General features: G+C 44.1%; 1 protein-coding gene across 5 annotated transcripts in view; it reads left to right on the top strand.

The window, feature by feature from the left end:
• GBF1 (golgi brefeldin A resistant guanine nucleotide exchange factor 1) overlaps positions 1-19,947 on the top strand; it is a 4,751,435-nt gene that overhangs the window by 82,728 nt on the left and 4,648,760 nt on the right. For all 5 annotated transcript variants that reach the window (XM_044055999.1, XM_044056000.1, XM_044055998.1 and 2 more), the window contains exon 2: positions 8,275-8,380. In XM_044055999.1, coding sequence (XP_043911934.1) covers positions 8,285-8,380 — 96 coding nt within the window. In that variant the 5' untranslated portion in view covers positions 8,275-8,284. The remainder of the gene's footprint in view (positions 1-8,274; positions 8,381-19,947) is intronic.

Genomic DNA, 19,947 nt, shown 5'->3' with positions numbered 1-19,947 from the left:
CCCTCCTGTAAATTTGTGTTTGAACACTCCTCTTGGGTCTGTCTCATTTGCTTACTCAACCGAGTACAGGGAGATCATATTTTCAGTAAAGACTTAATACCAATCCCATCTCTATTCCACTCTAGTGTCACTAGCTCATTCTACCTAATACAGAGAACATTTGTGAAGGGCAAGGCACTTAGTTCCTCAATTTTGAATTATCTTCAGTTTCTCCTTTCTCCCTTTCCACTTTCCAAAAAAAAAAAAAAAAAAAAAACATTTTCTAAGCTTGCTTCCTGCCTTTCCTGTATCTAGTTTAGTCCAGATACAGATTTGCTGTAACCAGGACTGTTTGTAAGCTTCTGAGCCCCCAAAGCCTTTCTGTGTTGTAGGGAAGCCTTCTAACTTATCAGTGCGAGTGGTAAGCACTAGGTCACCTGTCTACCACAAGAGTGGTTTCTGGCCCAGAAATTGTAGTTTGTTGGCGGTCTAGGCAGTTTTTTCATCTCTTTCAACTTTCTGGTTTAAAAGCCTGCATTTACACTGTTTACCACCTTTCCTGTAACTAGTCTAGTCCAGATACAGATTTGCTGTAACCAGGACTGTTTGTAAGCTTCTGAGCCCCCCAAGCCTTTCTGTGTTGGAGGGAAGCCTTCTACCTTATCAGTGGGAGTGGTAAGCACTAGGTAGCATATCTACCACAACATCCAGGTACAGATTCTTAGTTTTAGCACTTGAATTTGCTTATTCGTCCTCAGCACTTTAGAACTTGTTAGCACTAAATAAGCTACAAATTACTGCATCACTCAATCTTCCTCTTTACGTAGAGGAAAACAGTGTTTGTACTTACTTTCCTCACTTGCTTAGAGAAAAACAGCTCCTATACTCACTTTCCTCTCTTGTCTACAAGAAAGTAGTTTTATATTCAGACATGTCCAAGGGTCAGCTCCCAGTGTTCTGTCCTGTCTAGCTGATGAATCTGGGCATCTTGAGGCAATGTAGCAATTGCCTCATGTACACAGACAACCCTCTCCGCCTACCACCCAACACCACAACCTGTGAGAGATTCACTTATCTAGCCAAACTGGAGGTAAAGCTCTCTCCAACCAAGACAGTCAAGAGGAGAAGGTAAACACTTGCACCACACCACACTCATCACATAGTCTCACTAAACCTACACCACCAAAATCCACACACAGAAACACAAAAACATTTGCAGAGGCTCTCAGTAATAATCTGCTCAAGCAACAGAGACCTCCGAAGCAGAAACGCAAGCAACCTCCACCCCCCTACACAACCCAAATGACAGCCCACAGACTCAATGTGCCAATAAACCACAGCCAATAAGGCAAACCAGCGTACCCAACACATTAGTCATAGGTGACTCTATAGTCAGGCGCACTGATGTCTCACTCACCAGGCTAAACAAGGAGAAGATTACTGTCAGCTGCCTGTCTGGTGCCAGGAAACGCCACATAACCCACGCACTCGGCTTACTCCACAACAAGTACAAATATGACTCTACCATTGTCCATGTTGGTGTGAACGACCTGAGACTTACCTCCCTGGACTACATGAAAAGAGACATGGAAGAGCTCTCCGATCTTGTAGCCCAGGCAGGTATGACCCTAGCCCTGAGTAGCATCCTGCCATCGCCCAGAATGATACCGCAGTACAAGGACAAAATGATTGACTTCAACAATTGGCTAAGCTTCTGGTGTCCTTTGAAGGGGATCCAGTATCTGTCTGCCTGGGATGACATGGTCGATAGACCACGATGCTTTGCCAGAGATGGCCTGCACCTGTTGCCCCTGGGATTCCGGATACTGGCTAAGGCTCTTGCCGCCCCTATAGTGCCTTTTTTAGGCAAGGTTCAAATGACAAATTCCCCACCGTAACAGGAACAGGCAAGCAAAAACTGAGAGTAATGCTACTCAATGCTCGAAGTCTAAATCTCAAAATACACTCTTGAGGCACTCCTTAAAATGGAAAATATCGATAACTTTGCAGTGACTGTGAGACCTGGTTCAAGTCTCTAGAGAGCACCCCTGCATTACCAGGCTATAACTCTTACCACAATTTTCGGCCATCTAACTTGGACCAGAACACCAAAGGCAGAGGTGTGTCCATATTCATTAAGGATATCCACACCTCCAGGGTAGTTGCACAGCATAATGCATCCGAGGTTATCCAAGTGCAACTAATGCTGGGCAAAACTGCAATCCAAATTGTAGCTTTCTACAGATCCTCCACCATGCCCCAGGATTCCCACTCCTCTTTTCTTGATGTACTAGAAAATATTAGGGTTCAGCCAGACACTCTAATGATGGGCGATTTCAACTACCCCACCATTAACTGGGAAAACTACTCGTGTACCAACTCCTTTGCTCAACGCTTTCTGGAATGCATAAATTCCAATGCTCTGGATCAACTTACCCACACCCCATCAGAGGTAACAACATCCTATACCTGGTCATTACCAACCTGAGTGACCGGTGTTCCACACCTGAAATAAACTCCTCGTTGGTCACATCCAACCATAAGCTTAATCACCCTAGATATCCACATCCTGCCCCCACCCACCATTAAGGAAACCACAGTAAAATATTTCTCCAAAGCCAACTTAATGCTTCTTAAGACAGAAGTGGCAAACTTCATGACACCCATGCAGATGAACAATACAGTTACGACTGCTGAATCCTACACAAATGCACTCTATAAGAACTTGCACGAGTGCATGGATCATGCTATCCCAAACAGAACCAAGACGCTATCCTCCAAAAAAAGGAAGCCAATCTGGTGGTCCCATGCCATAAACAAACTGTACAACAGAAGGAAGAAACTGTTGCAAAAGAGAGTAAAATTCCATGAGTGGAGGAGCTCCCTGGTCAGCCTTAGTAAGAAGCTGAGATCCCTTATAAGATCGTCCAAAGCTAGCTATGAAAACAAAATCACCACTGATTCTAAGGGCAACCACAAAGCATTCTGTAGCTATGTCAAGAATCTCAATGGCAACACTCAGATTTGCTCTGAGTTACAGCACAACGGCACAGAAATTACAGAACCAACTGATGTTGCCAACATCCTGGCAGATAGGTTTAGTGCTAACTTTACCCCCCCCCCCACCCCCACCCCCTAAAGGGCCCATATCTATGCAGGAAGAATGCAGAGTCCCTGTAATCACATCTGTGCAGGTAAAAGCTGCACTCTCTCAAACCAAAAACACAGCATCCATGGGACCGGACAACATCCCAGGTTGCATTTTACACGAACTTCAGAACAAACTGACTCCCCACCTAAGCACCATGTTCAATCACTGTCTCACATCAGGCTTTGTGCCCACTGAATGGCGCACAGCAACAGTTATCCCACTCCACAAAGGGGGAGCCACCACTGATCCTGGGAACAATCACCTTGTTAGCCTGACTAGCCTGGTCTGCAAGGCCATGGAACGTATCATCATGGAACTCCTAAAAGACTTTGGTAACCTCCAAACTCTGGACCCCAACCAGTTTGGGTTTGTGAAAGGCAGATCATGCCTTCTGAACCTGATTGACTTCATTGAGGCAGTCACCAAAGCCGTAGATGAGAGTAAGGTGGTTCACACATCCTACCTTGACCTTGCTAAGGCTTTTGACACCATCCCCCATTCCGGAATTACAGCTAAACTCACTAAACTAGGTGTAAGTCCGGCGTTTATATCACATTATCGAAAGATGAAAATAGCGAACGCTTTTTCATCAGTCCCAAAACATCTAAACATGAAAATATCGAACATTCAGAACAGCAAATTTTTTCCAATGGAAAAAATTTGCTGCTCCGAAACACACACACACACACACACACACACACACACACACACACATATCAAACAAACAGCAACCATACACATACTCTTAAATTCCTACATCTAATGCTAAACTAAACGTACACTATTATCTACCCACTTAACCTAACCCAAACCCTAACCCTAAGGTCAGTCACTATCGCACACTCACCTAACCCACACCCTAACTCACTTAACCCGCCCCTAACCCTAACGTACAAACAATTGCACACTTACCTGAACCCAACCTGTAACTTTCCACCACAGCGCTAAGAATAGCAAAGCCACAGAAACGGCCAACCAAATTCTTTCCCGAGGAAAGAATTTGCTGTACTGCAGCTTCTCTATTCTTAGCGTTCAGTATCAGAACATTCAACGTTTTAATACTTCGATGTTCTAATATAGACCCTAAATTCGTAAGTCACAAGATGGGTTGTCAACTGGCTCACTGACAGAACCCACACCGTAAAGGTTGCAGACTCCAAATCTAACTTTAAACCAATGACAAGTGGAGTACCACAGGGTTCAGTCCCGGGACCTCTCCTGTTTTGGTATCTACTTAGCTGAAGTACACGCTAACGCAGAAGGCCTCTGGCTAATGAAGTTCACAGATGACTGCAAACTAGGAGCCATAGTAAAGTCCCCAAATGGTGTGGACATCCGACATAAGGGCCTCACTGAGACGGATACCTGGTGTCAGAGGCATGGCCTCAAGCTCAATGTCAAAAAGTGCATTGTTATCCCCTTTGGTAAAAAACTCTGTACCCATGAACTACCACATAAACTGCAGTTTACTTAACACCGAATGTGTGATGAGAGACCTTGGGACCCAGCTGGACAGTAGTCTCTCCTTTGATGATCACATCACCACAGTAGTCGGGAAATCCTATGTGGCACACCATCACAAAAGGGTTCTCATCCAGGAAAAAAAAGGTCATTGTTCTCCTCTACTCTGCACTCATTATAGAGTACAACGCCCCTTTTGGAATGTACCTCACAAGACATCTGCAGCAGCTGGAAAGGCCACAGAAGTACCTCACAAAGAGGATTACTGGCCTCAAACAGATGCCCTACACTTATTGTCTCAAAAAACTCCAACTTTACTCTGTAGCATATCACCTACTTCGAGGAGATCTCTGCCTAACATATAAAGCTATGTTAAACCCAGAGCTGTTGGACATGCTCTACTTAAAGAAATCCCAATCTCTCCGAGCTACACACTCTAGGGACCTAAACCTTGTCACCACAATAAACAGGACATGCTGGAGGGATAGATTCCGGTCCCAGAGACTTCCTGTACTCTGGAACAAGCTACCCATCTATGTCAAGCAAAGTCCCTCATTAGCACTCTTCAAAAAAAATCTTGAGTGGATGGGAAATAGGAAATACACTCCGGGGATCACTTCTGTGGCTCTGCTCGACAGGGGCACAGGAAATTAACTTTCTTGGGTGGCATAAGCCAGGGAACCTTGTTGGCTAGGATTACTTAGGCCCTTGGGCCGATAGCCTAGTACCTACCCATGAACCTATACAAGCATTCTACAGACAGTGGCTTGATCCTCCGTGCATATTTTTACAAAACACTACAAATTAGTTTCCTTCTCCAGGTTTAGGACAGGGTTTGCTAGGGCCATTCTCCAAGGGTTCCTGTACCCTTCCTCCTCCCGTTTCTTTTAAGCTATGGTAATCTATCTATGGAATGTTGGTTACTGCAGTAGTGATCTTTAATTGTTAACATAGTACAGTTGTGTCAATAAACTTACTGTAAGATTATGTTTGTTTGACTGCTGTAGTAGCCATTCTCTCCCCCATCCCCCTTTATTTTGTGTATGTTATTTTATACCAGAGTCTGAACACTGACTGGTTAAGTTTCTCTGGCTATCTCCTGCATTTCCTTGGATATCCTAGTCACAGTAGGTCTTTTCCTAGCAATTTCCTGTCTAAGCTTAAACTTCCTCTCTCAGTTGGCATGAAGGCCTGCTGCCCAAACGTTGTCTGCTTTGTCTAGCAGTTTGGGCTCGTGGAAGGTGCTGTCCAGCTTTGGAAGCTGTCAGTCTGTTAACTTAGGCTACTGCAGCAGCAGTCATTCAAACATGTACTGTTAAGGTAAGTTTACTTGTACAGTTATACTTCATAGGTAATTCTCTATAGTCAGGTGCACAAACACTCCCATCACTAGGCTTTAACAAGCAGGTGATCTGTCTCTCTGATGCTGGGATTCATGATCTGACAAGGGCACTTGGATATGTCTGCTGTCCCAAATATGAATATAACTTTGTGAGCACTCGTATTGGGGTGAGTGACTTTAGATGCTGTACTTTAATAGTAATGCAGAGAAAGAGACTTAACTGAACTCTCCATGTTTGTGTCTGAGGCAGGAAAGACCCTTGTTTTGAACAGAATGATGCCACAGTTCAAAGATGAAAAATAATTGACTTTCATAACTGGCTTGTTAGTTTTGTATCATTCTAGCATGTGTCAGCATGGGAGGAGATGGTGGGCAATCCAGCCTGCTTTGCCGGGAATGGCCTGCACCTTTTCTTATAGCATCTGTATACTGACCAGACAGTTTGCTGCCTTCATTGTGGCTTTCTTCAGCATAGTAAGGTAAAATCTGTCCCACTTTAAGGTGGTACTACTCTGTGCTCGAAGTCTTAAAAAAAAAAAAAAAAAAAAAAAAAAAAAAGGCCAGAGTTTGAGATCTTCCTAACTGCCATAGATGTTTCAGTTTAGCTACTGAACTGTGGATTCATTATATTGATAGCACTTTTTCTCTGTTTCTGGGCTTATTGCGTATCATTTGTTTATACCCTCTGGAAACTGCAGAGGTGCTGTCTGCTTTCATTCATAATCAAAGTATTTCATGCTAGACTCCTCTGGATACCAAATTTGAACTCTTGGAAATCATGGTAACACTGAACAAAATTACCTACTACAATACAAATTGTAGCCCTCTATACCATTATTGTCATCTCCTACTGACCATGATAGATATGTAGTTAAACTAGCTGTGCACTATAGCTACTAAACTCAAAACAGTAATCCTAACTTCAGCTTTACAGCTTTACACCTATCAACTGGGAAACGTACACAACCAATCACTAATATGTGCAAGAAATCCTAAATCTTGTTATTGCCATTAATCTGTACCAAACTGTATTCCCCACTAGATGTGTAAATTTCTTTAACCTACATCTTGCGGATATTCTCCCCAATCTGTTGCTGCTATGCATCACCCCCTCCTTGATTAATTCCAACCACTGCATTTTTTCCCTTTAAAACAAATTGCATGCTTAGGAACACTTGTCTTTATTTGGAGATTTCAACAAAGCTGAATGGTTCATTTATAAATGACCTCAGGAAAAAAATGTAGTCTTCCATTGATCTAATTACCAGGGTACCTGTACACCTACATAAACCTTAGAACTTGCATCTGAACTGCTGTATTGAGGTATTTGTCCCTATCTGTTAGAAGCATAATGTGAGAATTTAAAGTAAATCTCTATAATTGGTTTCTTGCATAAACAAGCTTTATAATAAGAGGAGTTAGACATCTTAATATAACAAATCCCCTTCCTCCAAACAAACCGAATCTAAAGTTGGTCTGTGGAGAACTCAAGCGCAACTTTAAGTGTAAAGCAAGCTGTGACCTAAAAGTTGCTATCTTCAAGTGCATTAGCAGTTATGACTTTATTTTCCCTTTTTTTTCAGTATGTTTCGTCATGCAGCAACAGGTTTTAACTGAAGTGTCTCCTGCTTTTTATGATGAACATAAATAATAGCAGTGGAATAATACCTAATATACTGTCCAGGTCAATGAGAGGGACTTTTGTTTGTTTAATGGTGAAAGAAGAATTAGATGACTCTTGGTCTGATGACATTATTGACGATAAAGTACTCTTCCTGAATTTAGTAATGGATTATTTTGAATCGAATGTCACGGTGGTATAGTATTTTCCTTGGTAGTGGGTGGGGTTGTAGTGAGTAACCAAACCTGTCCTAAGGCAAAGATTAACATATAGCTGGATTCCATTAAGGATCTTGCCAGATGTTCTGCAGCTGTTTACAGGACTGGCAAACTATGGTGGTAAGTTGTCACTTCTTGTAGCCAGAAACAGGAGAAGAATGCTTTGTTGGTTTGCTCACCAGCAGGCACCAGTCCAACAGTGGCACATAACTGTCAGTGCTGTGAACCCACTAAACATGCATAGCAGGTCTTGAATTTTACCTTTTCAGAAGCTGTAATTCCTTTTCTGTGGTACAGTTTATCGGGTCTTTCTGTAAGGTGAGAGAAACTGCAACATATTAGTACAGGGGGGGTCTTCCATGGTAGACTTTGAAACTTGACTTGCTTTTTCAAGGTAGATTAAAGAGAAAAGTAGGAAACTATAGAAAGATAAATTGCTATAAAAATCATTGAATGTAATTAAGATACTGGAATGAATTTTTCTACTTTGTTTTTTTTCCAGGTTTCTCAGGATGATGGATAAAGGTATTTATATTGTGCAAGGAGAAATCAGTATAGTTGTTGGAGCCATCAAACGGAATGCCAGATGGAGCACACATACTCCTTTGGTGAGTAAAAATGTTCTGTAGTTAATGGAATGGTTTCAAAAAGTGTAAATTGAAATTTCAATTTGAAATACTTTTGGAAGATAGAGGTGCATTTTGGACCAATGATAAGGATGCTGATTCCCCCTTTTCTTCTAGGATATCCTACATAGAATAAAAGAAAGTTTCAGTTGGGAAAGTAAATGGTTCTCCCAGGTCCAGATTTGTTATAGGGAACAGTTAAGTTCATCTTCACCAGACCACTGGCTATTCTTCCAGTACATTTATTAGATGATATCTTCAAAGATATAGCTCTACACCCTGACTCTCTACCCTCTGCTCTAAGGAAACCAGACAGAATTTACCGAGTGCTTCTGTTTCACAAGCACCACTATTAAAATCTGAAGGCTGACCCTTCTGTTGTCTCCACTGAATCCACAAAAGGTATACCTAAAGGACCAATAAGACATCCCTGCTTAATAATCGGGAAAGCAGATTACTAGACAGATTTGGGAAGACAGTTTATGCCTCTGCTACCCTGGCAGTGATAGTTATGAATGGTCAGTTCTGTATGCTCAAGTACCCAGAATCTCTTCAAGACAAAATGCTAGCTAAGGTAGACTCTATTACAACTAGAAGCTTATTCAAGAAAATCTGGGAGATAGCCAGAGAACCTTTGACACGTCTCCAGACATTCACTAAAATGTGGCTATGACACCTTAGAAGTTTCTTGGAGAGCAGCTTCCGCAGGTTCGGTCATCTGCAGGCATTCATGGCTCAGGACTCTTACCCTTCCAGATCAGATAAAGGCTGAACTAGTAGATGTCCCATTGGACAAGGAATTCCATTTTGCTCCTCCAGCTGAACAATTTTTTTGAGAAACTGGACAAAGAATGAAAGTAAATGAAAACTGTGAATTAATTTTTCCTGTCTCTGACCCCAAGGTACAGTAGGAATTACCCTTCAAAACATTGACCTTTCCCACCTAAACAAAACAGACGGGGGGTCTCTCATCCCAGTGGTAAAACACTAAAACAGTGTAGGAGATTGCAAACAGAAAACTCACATAGGGAAGGGGGCTTTAAAGAACCCACCTAGCACTGAGAGCAACCATGAGAGCAACCATGACTATGTTAACCTCTGTTACCTTTTCCTGTCCCGTCTAAACTTCTTGCAGGAAGATTCTTCTTCCTAAACCAGTGGACATCTATCACCAGGGACCAGTGTGCCCTCAGCATCCTAAGGAAGGGGGTACTATGTTCAGTTAACAGAAATACTACCCTTCCTGGGCATTCCAAATCCACCAAAAGAGCAAGAAAAGCCTCTTGACCACCTGTCCTCAGGAAGCTACTTCAGCAAGGATCCATCCAGTTTGTCCCTCCGGAAAAAGAAGGAAACCGCTTCTCTTCAAGGCTTTTTCCTAGTCCCAGGAAGAGGACACTTGGAGACCCATCTTTGACATCTGAAAGCTAAACAAGCTCCTCAACATTCCAAAATTTCAAAATGCTTGCGTTTCAGAAATTACTGCCCATAATCTTCCAAAATGCCTCCATAGTCGCCATAGACCTAAAGGATGTTTACCTCCATATCCCCATAGCAGACACAGGCTCCCACTTTCAGTTCAGTGCTTTACCATTTGGGCTGTCTCCTGCTCCCAGAGTTTTCAGAAAATGCCTCGCTCCTCTGATAACACATTGTAGAACTTTAGTGGTTCATATTTAATCATACTTGTATGACTGTCTCATTCCAGGAAGATCCACTTCAGAGACCCTGGGCACCTTACAGATATCCGTATACTGTTTGCAGAAGATAGGTCTCGCCTTAAATCTTCAAAAAATCTCAAACTCTCCATCATACAAGGATCCTCTTTCTGGGAGCCCTCATTAGACCCTGTTCAATAGAAAGCTTTATTTCCCTAAGACAAGATTGACAGGTTACCAGACTGGCCTGCTTACAAAGCAGCTCACCACTACAGGAAATTTTCTGAGGATGCAGGGATATGCGTCATGCATTCTCATGATTCCAGTTGCAGAGCTGCACATGAGGAAACTTCAGTGGTTTCTTTAAAAAAAAAAAAAATTGGGAATGGCATTCCCATCCCCTGGAAACCCCGCTTCCCCTCCTTTGGTTTAGGAAGGAACTCCTTTGGTGAAAGAACCCCATACAAAGGAATCCAGGAGCAAATTTAACTTTGCCAAAAGCAGACAAGACCATTACTATAGACAGCTCAGGCATAGCTTGAAGACCCCACTTGGATCCCCTGAAGGTACAGTGCATTTGATCCCCACAGCAGAGGAAGTTGCATATAAATCAGGAGGAGTTATTTGCAGTCTACCTGGTCATAAAAGATTTTCAACAAAACATAAGGCCAGAGACGCTGAAAATCTGGACAGACAACACCACAGTTGTGATATAACTGGGAACTTTTACCTCCTGTGCATCCTTGCCAAAAAAAAAAAAAAAATGGTACTAGCTCAAGAGATGGGGTTAACTATCATAGCCTCTTGTATTGCAGGCTAGAGCAGTACCCTAGCAGATTCTTTAAGCAGATACTTTCTAGACCCCAACTAATGGATGCTGAAAAGTGAGGTTTTCTTGAGTTGACTATACAGTGGGGGATCCCCTCAGTAGACCTGTTTGCCTGTCTGCACAACAAGTAACTACAGAAATCCTGCTCCAGGACAGACAGGAGTGTGGAAGATATGTGCATTCTCCTTCACATGGAAAATTGGTTCTTGAATGCATTCCCTGAGAATACTAACAAAAGTCATGGACGACTGACCCAGCATGATCCTAATGGCCCCCTTTTGGCCAAGACAACACTGGTTCTCCTTCCTCTTGACTCTCCATGAGGGGAGGTTCTGTACCCTACTGCAGCTGATGGACCCCTTACTTTGAGGAGATTATCTTCTACCCCTACCTAGCCACTCTGAAGTTAACTACCTGAAGGATTGGATTTTGACACCTAGGACTGCATCATGTCCCAAGGAGATGCTGTCCATTCTAAAGGAAGCAAAGCGCAGTATCAGGAAATCATACCTGGCAAAATGGAAAAGATTTTCCACTTGGTGTCGCAACAATGACATTAACCCTGCTTAAGCAGACATCAGCTCAGTCTTGCAGTACTTGCCAGGGCTCTTTACTCTGGGGCTTTCCTATTCCAACATTAAAGTACATGTATCTGCAATATCAGCTTGCCTGTACAGTGCTCCACCAGTCTTCTCGCACCCCCACATGAAACTTTCTAAAAGGGGTGATTCACTTGAGACCACCCAGAAGAAACCCCATTCTGCCATGGGATCTAAATTGCATTAAAAAAACTAACGTTGTCTCCCTTTGAACCTACTGCCACTGCCTCTCTTACAATGCTTGCCTGTAAGACCACCTTCCTTAGAGATGTAATATCAGGTAGTACAGTTTCTGAACTACAAACCCTCATGTGTAAATAACCTTTCACTGTCTTTCATTGGAATAGTCGCCCTCAGAACAAACCTGTCCTTTATGCCTAAAGTGGTATCGGAACTTATTTTAAACCAGGCTATCCACTTAATAGTTTTCTACCCAAATCCACAGAACAGAGAAGCACAAGTCCTCTACTTCCCGGATGTGCACAGACAAGATCGGGTGCTATCTAGACAGGTCAAAAAGCCCCCAGTAGAACAGAGCAGAGCAGTTGCTGGTGGCTTTCATAGAGGGTATACTGGGCAAACCTGTCTCCAAACAAACCAACTCTAAATGGAAAGCTAACTATATTAAGTTCTGTTACTCACACCAAGGAAAAGATTTCCCTAGGCATATTAAAACACTCTCCACCAGGCATGGGGCTACTACCACTGCTTTTCTCAAGGGATTTCCCACTTGGGCCATCCTAGAGTCGGTCACATAGAACTCAGTACACACCTTCACAAAACACTAATAACCCAGGCAGTGTCTACAGGGCTAGAGAAGGTTTTGCTTCTGCCATCCTTCAGTTTTATTTCTCAAGGTCATACATAATGACCCACTGCCTCTTATCAAACTTTTTTAGCTTTTGGAGTCCTCCCAGGAGTCAGTACTGCAACATTGACTATGAAGAACATAGTACAGTTGTGTCATGCTTACCATAATTGTAGATGTTAGAGTAGGTCAATGTTCCAGTGCAGACTCCCACCCTCCAGTCCCACTATCTGATGACCACTTGTCTCCCAGCAAGGGGAAGAGGAGGCTTTTTTTTCCTGCAAATAGTCCTCTTATCCCCATCATCCTCTCTCCGCTGTTTGTTTTTTCTCTCCTCTTTACTTCAATCCAGATAACTGGGGAGGTTGTTCTGTCCTCTGGGGACAAACTACTCATTCATTTTAGAAAGACTTGAAGATGGCACTAATAGATGCCTTTCTTACATGCAGACATCTGTCTTCAGATGTCTGTCTGCTTGGGATGTTGTAAAGACTCTGGAAATCAATCTGGTTGTGGGCTTCTGCATAACAGGAAGATGCAAGAAGCTGTATTGCAACACTGATCTACTCCTAATGCCCACAGTTATGCTAAGTGTGACACAACTGCTTTGTTTAACAGATGATTCGGATAGGGTTAGGGACAGGGCAATTTCTGTGTTTTCTTTACATGTCTCTGAGTTTGGAATCTGAGGAGTGTGATTCCTTGTTTCTCATCTAGTGGAATTTTTTTTGCAGAGACTATGTTCAGAATGAATAATTTATTTCAGTGGGAGCAGGTGAGTGGATGTTCCTTCTCGTTTAAGCAGATGATATATGACATGTTACAAGTGGACATGCCACAGTGTACTCCCATTCATCTTATTACAGCAGCCTTAGAGAATGCTTTTAACTTCTTCAGTCCCTAAAAGGCAGGCAGACTTTATGAAGTTTCTCAGTCTCGCAAGTATTTAATGTTATGTAGTCCTATCTCGCCGTAATTCTTGCTGGATGGGTTTGAAGCCGATATTCAGCTCTGACTCTGCCGATATTAAAGCTCGAGAGCTTTTACTGGCTCGAGGCTAACCCCTATCCCATGGTGCCTCATGGCAATTCCCTATATCTCATTTGCCGCAAAAGCTTTGAGGTCGTCTCCTTATTGGCTCATTGGCCAAGTAGAAGATTTATTTACTAAATCTTGTCTTTTCACCATCTTTTTCTTCTTCTTTTATTCCTTGTAGTTTAGTTTAGTTTATAGCTTTATTGTGTGATTGTACCGAGTGTTTGACCCCTATTCCCTCCCCCCATAGGATTGTACAGCCCGTTTCAGTTAGAGGGCCGTAGTTGCCCGTTTAAGTTAGAGGGCCTTTCCTCCCTGTGTTTCTTCAAAAAAAATAATTAATAAATAGAATCTTTCCTTTTTCTGTCTTTACTGTTGTTGGTATGTTTACCTCCGAAGATGGTATTGTTAGTATAGTTAACATTGGTGTCTCTTTATCTAGGTAGCTTTGTTTGTCCTTGTTAGCATGTCTAAGGAAAAGGACAGAGAACACAAGGACCATCGCCCTTCAGGGTTCAAAAAATGTGATTAAATGTTCACAGAAGGTGTCTTTAACAGACAGTCACACTAGCTGTGTGTACTGCTTAGGCGAAGCCCACTTAACAAGAGCCCTGTACCTTTTGCCATGCCTTCAGTACTAGGGTATTGAACGAGAGGAAACGCAAATTGATAGGGGTCGTATGACCAGTTCCTTCAAGAAACAGCTGGAACTTGGTCAGACAGCTCCTAAGACTACTAAACGAAAATCTTCGGCTCCAGTTTCGGAACCAAAGTCCAAAGCGAAGGAGCCAAGGAGTTCTGGCTCCAAGTCTACTACTTCTGCCTTGGTGCCGTCGGTCTCTTTGGTGCAGAAGGCAACCTTCAGTACCGAGACAGTTACCGAGATTGACCCTATCTCACCTACCTTGAGATCTCCTATTTTGGAGAGGAGGAGATCTCCTGTGTCCACCCGATCCTCCAGGACACTCTCAGATGAGAACATCGAGCGGGTGGTGAAGAGGTTGCTTTCTGACCTGGCTCTGGCAAGAAAATTGGCCCCTCCGGAGCCAAAGGTTTCTGAGCCGACCCCTTTACAATCCACTGCTCCTTCTCCGACTGCTTCGCTCTCCAAGCCAATCACTTCGGGTTCCTCGATGTTGTATCCTTTGGTTCTGAGGATTCTTCCTGCTTCCTTGGAAAAGATATCTCTATCCTCAGCAGCTCAGTCAGGAGCCGAGGGATCTGGGAGCCAGTGCTCTTGAGTCGACTCCGAGGGGGATAGTCACCCTGGGTTTTCTTCGGAACCGACCCTCCCTCTCGGCGCTTTGGTTTGACTCTGCTCTGTTCCCACATCTGCTTTGGAACCATGCTCCCTTGCTCGGAGCTGACCATCCATATCCTCGGAGTGGAGGTCTTCTTCGGAGCAGGGAGGTAAGGCCTTCGAAGCAATAAAGAAGGCTTTATCCGCTACAAAAGCCGTACCCTTGGATCCAATGTCCTATCAGCAGCCAGCAGCAACCTCTTCTCCCCTGCCCACCCCCACAGCGTAGGGAACCAGAGACTCAAGCAGCCCCCATTGGATGTGCCCCCTCTTCCGAGACCTCCCCAGATTATCCCACTGCAGAACTCCCTCGGAATAGACTTTGTAAGAGGAAGCATTTTGACTCACCTGAGTCTGTCACATCTGTCACTGGTTTGGAAGAATCAGAAGGGTCCCCTAGATTTTTTTATTTTTTTTATTTTACATTTGTTGTCCAGGCTAGTACAACTGGATACAAGTCCATTTTCAGCAGAGGCCCGGGGAGAAAAGTTCAAAGATAAACAGTTAAAAATAGCAAATTTATAGAATTTACTCAGTTAAATATAAAATAGCACACAAAAAATTCACTCTGAGGAAAAAAGTGCAAGAGCAAAAAAAGAAATAAATATGCAGTAGTGCAGTCATATGTTACTGAAGTAACATAAACTAATACAGTCATGTATTACAGATGCAACAACAGGAATTAATTACAGGATGAGGGAGTTCAAAACTAAGAGAGCTAACAGGAAGGTAAGATAAGTACTGCTTTGTAGTACCCTCTGAGGATGTCTCCTTTTCTGACATCCTAGAAATCCTTAGACAGAGGGGTGATTGGAAGACCTCTAACCCTACTGAGGGCGAATCAGTGTATCTTGAGGCCTTTGGATGTCCTTCAAGGATGCATCTGCAGTCATAACATAGGCAGCCCTTCGGTCGGCCGGATTCCAAAGTCTGGGTCTGGCCTCGGCTGATGTCGCATTTTCCCCGACGTCAGAGCGGCTGGGGTATAAAAGCATCAGTCGACGCCATTTTCCCCAGTCTTTCTTGCCGCGCGGTGCCCGAAGCAGAAGCGGTTCGCAAGTGCCGGTAGGTCAGATCCAGTGATTTCAGCTACCGAAGACTTCGAAAAAAGCTAAGTACCCCGTTGGGGACTCTTTCTTGCCTCAGCCAATGTCAGACAAAGTAAATAATTGTTTAACTTGTGGGAAACAAATACCTCATAAGGATTTCCATTCTTACTGCCTTCCTTGCTTAGGCCCAGACCACGACGTATCGGCCTGTTTAGCCTGTGCCTCCTTCAACCGACGAACGCTTAGACGTTGGTCGGAGTTTGCAGAGGAACTTTTTGGAGCCGATTTTGCTTATAAAATGCCGTCGGAGACTCCGACTTCGCATAGGGTCAAAAAACGCAAGGAAAAGGACCGACACTCGCGGCCCGCGGTTTCGGCTGAAACCACGGCTAGGCCTACCACGAGTGTCTCGGTTTCGGCCGAAACAGAGTCCTCGGCGTTGCCTTCTTCCGAAACTATACTTCCGACCACCGAGGCCCGAGAGGCCCCGGCTGAGTCTGCTTCAGAACTACCTACCGAAGCTAGTGTTCAGGAATTGTCCGACACCATACCTTTGGACATTTCTACTCCTGCACATGGGGCAGCTAGGCCCCCTGCTTCCATGTCCATCAAGGCCTTCTCTAGGGCTAAAGCTGCCAAACTTTCAAAAGCTTTGCCTGCCAAATCTACCTCCCAGAGGCCTTCCTCTAGTTCACAGATCCTCAGCCTTGCTGAGGACCTTATTTCCTTAATTAGGGGTTCACAACCTCACCCAGACAAGGCCTCTCAACCTCCTCCAGAAAAAAGGCCCAGGACTGAACCCTCTGATCCACACTCCTCTGATGATTCCACGGATGGATCTGAGTTGTCAGACCACCAGGAAGGGGCTTACTCACCTTATGAGGACTCCGATGCAGAGGAATCTATTCCTTCGGCCTCCCCTCCTGAAGAGTTTTCCTTTGGTGAGACTCTACACTCCATGAGAGAGCATTTTCAATGGCAAGGTCAGGATTTCTCTGATTCTAGAAAAAGATTAAGGACCTTTTTGCGTTTGCCTCAGCATAGGCCCTTAGCTATACCTCCTGTTCTGAATGTAATTGATGATGTGTACAATGATGTCAGTACAGCCCCTGATGCTCTCCCTCCGGCCCCTGCCAAACCTGACAGATACTACAGGGTCCCGGATTCTCATTTCCATTTGTATAAAGCCCACTCTGCAGACCCAGCAACTATTTCTCAGGGCCCTAAAGGGGTTGCGGCCGTTACTGCCAAAAATCCTCTACCCTCTGACAGAGTCCAGAGCTTTAGAGAGATGGGGAAAGAAGGTGTATACTTCTGCAACTCTTTCGGTCAGGGCATTAAACTGTCAGTTTCATATGATACAGTACCAGGAGTGTTTGTTAGATGAACTTAATAAGAAACTTGCTTCTCCTGAACCCCTAGACCATAAATCCCTCCAGGATTTGGTACACAACTCACAACAGGTTAGTAATCATTTCTTAAAAAGTGGCTATGATGCACTGGAGGCTTCATTTAGATCAGCTGTGACTGGGGCAGTTATTCGTAGGCATGCCTGGCTGAAGGAGCAATCTTTGCCAGACCATGTCAAAGCTAAACTACTTGATGCTCCAATGGAGAAACAAAATTTATTTGGCTCCTCTGCTCAGGAGATCTTAAAAAAGGTTGAAGAAAAGGCAAAATCTGTACAAACAGTTAAAGAATTCCTGCAAGTTCAACCACCGAGATTCAGCAGAAACTGGCCTACTAAAAATTGGTCCTTTCCAGACTCGGACGGAGCCCAGAGAGGCAGGAACAGGCGCCCTAGAGGCAGATTTCAATCCAAGGGCTCCTACAGAGGCCGTCAGTGGCAGCCTGCCAACCAGAGGAGTAGTGCAACAACAACAACAACTACTACACCAGGGCAGGGTCAATGACTTAACTCTGATTCCGCCTGCCAGGGATCAACTGGAAGCACCCTTCGGCGGAAAACTGGCTTTATTCTCAAAAAACTGGCATTATATCACATCACAAAGGATACATGGACACTGCAAATAATAGACAAAGGATACAAGTTCCATTTCCACACTTTGCCAAAAAGAGGCGGAATGCCAAACCTTCCACCAAATCAGAGGGCAGAGGCTTTAAAACAAATCAGCAATTTACTTCAGATGAAAGCTATAGAAAAGGTACCATCTTCAGAACAAGGCCAAGGATTTTACTCCAGACTATTCCTTGTACCAAGAAAGGAAAATCAATGGAGGCCTATTCTCGACCTGTCCGCACTGAACACTTACCTCATTGTGCCAAAATTCAAAATGCTGACCCTACAGCAACTTCTTCCCATGTTGGGCAAGGGTCTTGGCTGGTGACTCTAGATCTCAAGGAGGCATACCTGCACGTCCCTATTCGACCAAACTGCAGAAGACACCTCAGATTTCTTGCAGGATCAGAGCATTATCAATTCTCAGCATTGCCCTTTGGCTTATCTACTGCCCAGAGTATTCACGAAATGCCTGGCATCAGTAATTGCACATTGCAGACTACAGGGAATTCAAATTTACCCATACCTGGACGACTGCCTAATACAAGCGGACAACAAGAAAAAATTGATAAAGGACTTGGCCTATGCCATTCACCTGCTACAGACCTTGGGATACACAGTCAACATCCAAAAGTCAAGACTAGTACCATCCCAAAGGATAACCTTTTTGGGTGCAGATCTGGATACAACCACCCAAATGGCCTTTCTCACAGAAGAAAAACAAAAACAACTTCCAGAGTACTTCATGATTCTGACAAGACAAACTCAGCTTACTGCAAGGAAAATCCTGCAGGCCCTGGGTTACATGGCATCCTGCATAATTCTAATACCACATGCCAGGCTGCATTTGAGGAAATTACAATGGTACCTCCAGAGTGTATGGTCTCAGCACAGTCACAGTTTGGAAACCATGATACCAATCATTCCATGCCTTCAAAAGGAATTCCTGTGGTGGGCTCAGGCCTGCCAGTCCAACAAAGGGTTGCCTTTCAACAAACCAAAACCAAGGCAGACCATCCCCACGGACGCCTCAGACCAAGGATGGGGAGCACACATGGGGGACAAATGTATCCAAGGCCTATGGCCTCAGGGACAGCTAAGGATGCACATAAACCAAAAGGAAATGCTGGCAGTGAGGCATGCACTCGAGGCATTCAAACCCTTCCTCCAACAAGGACACCTGCTAATAAGGACAGACAACACCACGGTCATGTGGTACATAAACAAGCAGGGAGGCACACATTCTTACCCTCTATGCCGGTTGGCTATGAATCTGTGGGAACTATGCCTGAATCTCAATATCCAGCTACAGGCCCAATTCGTGCCAGGGAAAGAAAATGCACTGGCGGACAGCTTAAGCAGAACTACCATGAATGCACACAAATGGATGCTGCACCCAGACATCTTCCAACTCCTAGCAAATACATGGGGAATGCCGGAGATAGATTTGTTCGCATCCCCACTCAGTCATCAACTGAAGACATTCTGCTCAAGGACATACCACCCACAAGCTTGGAGGGTGGACTCTCTCTCTTTTAGCTGGAAAGCCCTAACAGTATATGCTTTCCCACCTCTCCCATTGATGTACAAGGTTCTACTGAAGATCAGAGAGGAACAGCCAAAAGTGATACTAATAGCTCCGGACTGGCCCAGACAGCACTGGTATCCATTATTGAGAAGCATGTCTCAGGCAAAATCATGGCCTCTTCCCCCTATGGCCTCTTCTGACGCAGAACAATTTCAAGACCCTGCATCCCATCTTGAAAACATTGCAGCTAACTGCCTGGAAAATTCCTTAAATCCCAATCAAACTACTTTATCTCAGAGGGTGAAGGACAATATCCTGGAGGCTCGCAGGCCTTCCACAAGGAAGACATACTCAGCTAAATGGAAGAGATTTCTCATTTGGAGCACATCAAAGGGCACAGATGTCACAGTGGCAAACCTAACACATATCCTAGAATACTTAGCAGAATTGTTCCACAATGGCCTGTCCTATTCTTCCATTAAGATTCATGCCTCAGCAATTTCAGCAGAATACAATGTGGATCCACCTATCTTCTCACACCCTCTCCTCAGACAATTTCTGAGAGGGATCAAAAATATTAAACCTCCAAGAAGACCCCCTCTACCTGCCTGGGATCTCAACTTTGTGCTGGAGAAACTGACACTGCCTCCTTTTGAACCAGCAGCATCCCTTCTGGCAATCACGTCGGCAAGAAGAGTATCTGAGTTACAAGCATTAATGGCA

This window comes from Protopterus annectens, chromosome 14.part0, assembly GCF_019279795.1.
Source record: "Protopterus annectens isolate FY-2018-M chromosome 14.part0, PAN1.0, whole genome shotgun sequence".
In the NCBI taxonomy this organism is placed as follows: Eukaryota; Metazoa; Chordata; order Ceratodontiformes; family Protopteridae; genus Protopterus; species Protopterus annectens.
The sequence above is the reverse complement of the archived record's forward strand: the minus strand, read 5'-3'. Positions and strand labels throughout refer to the sequence as shown.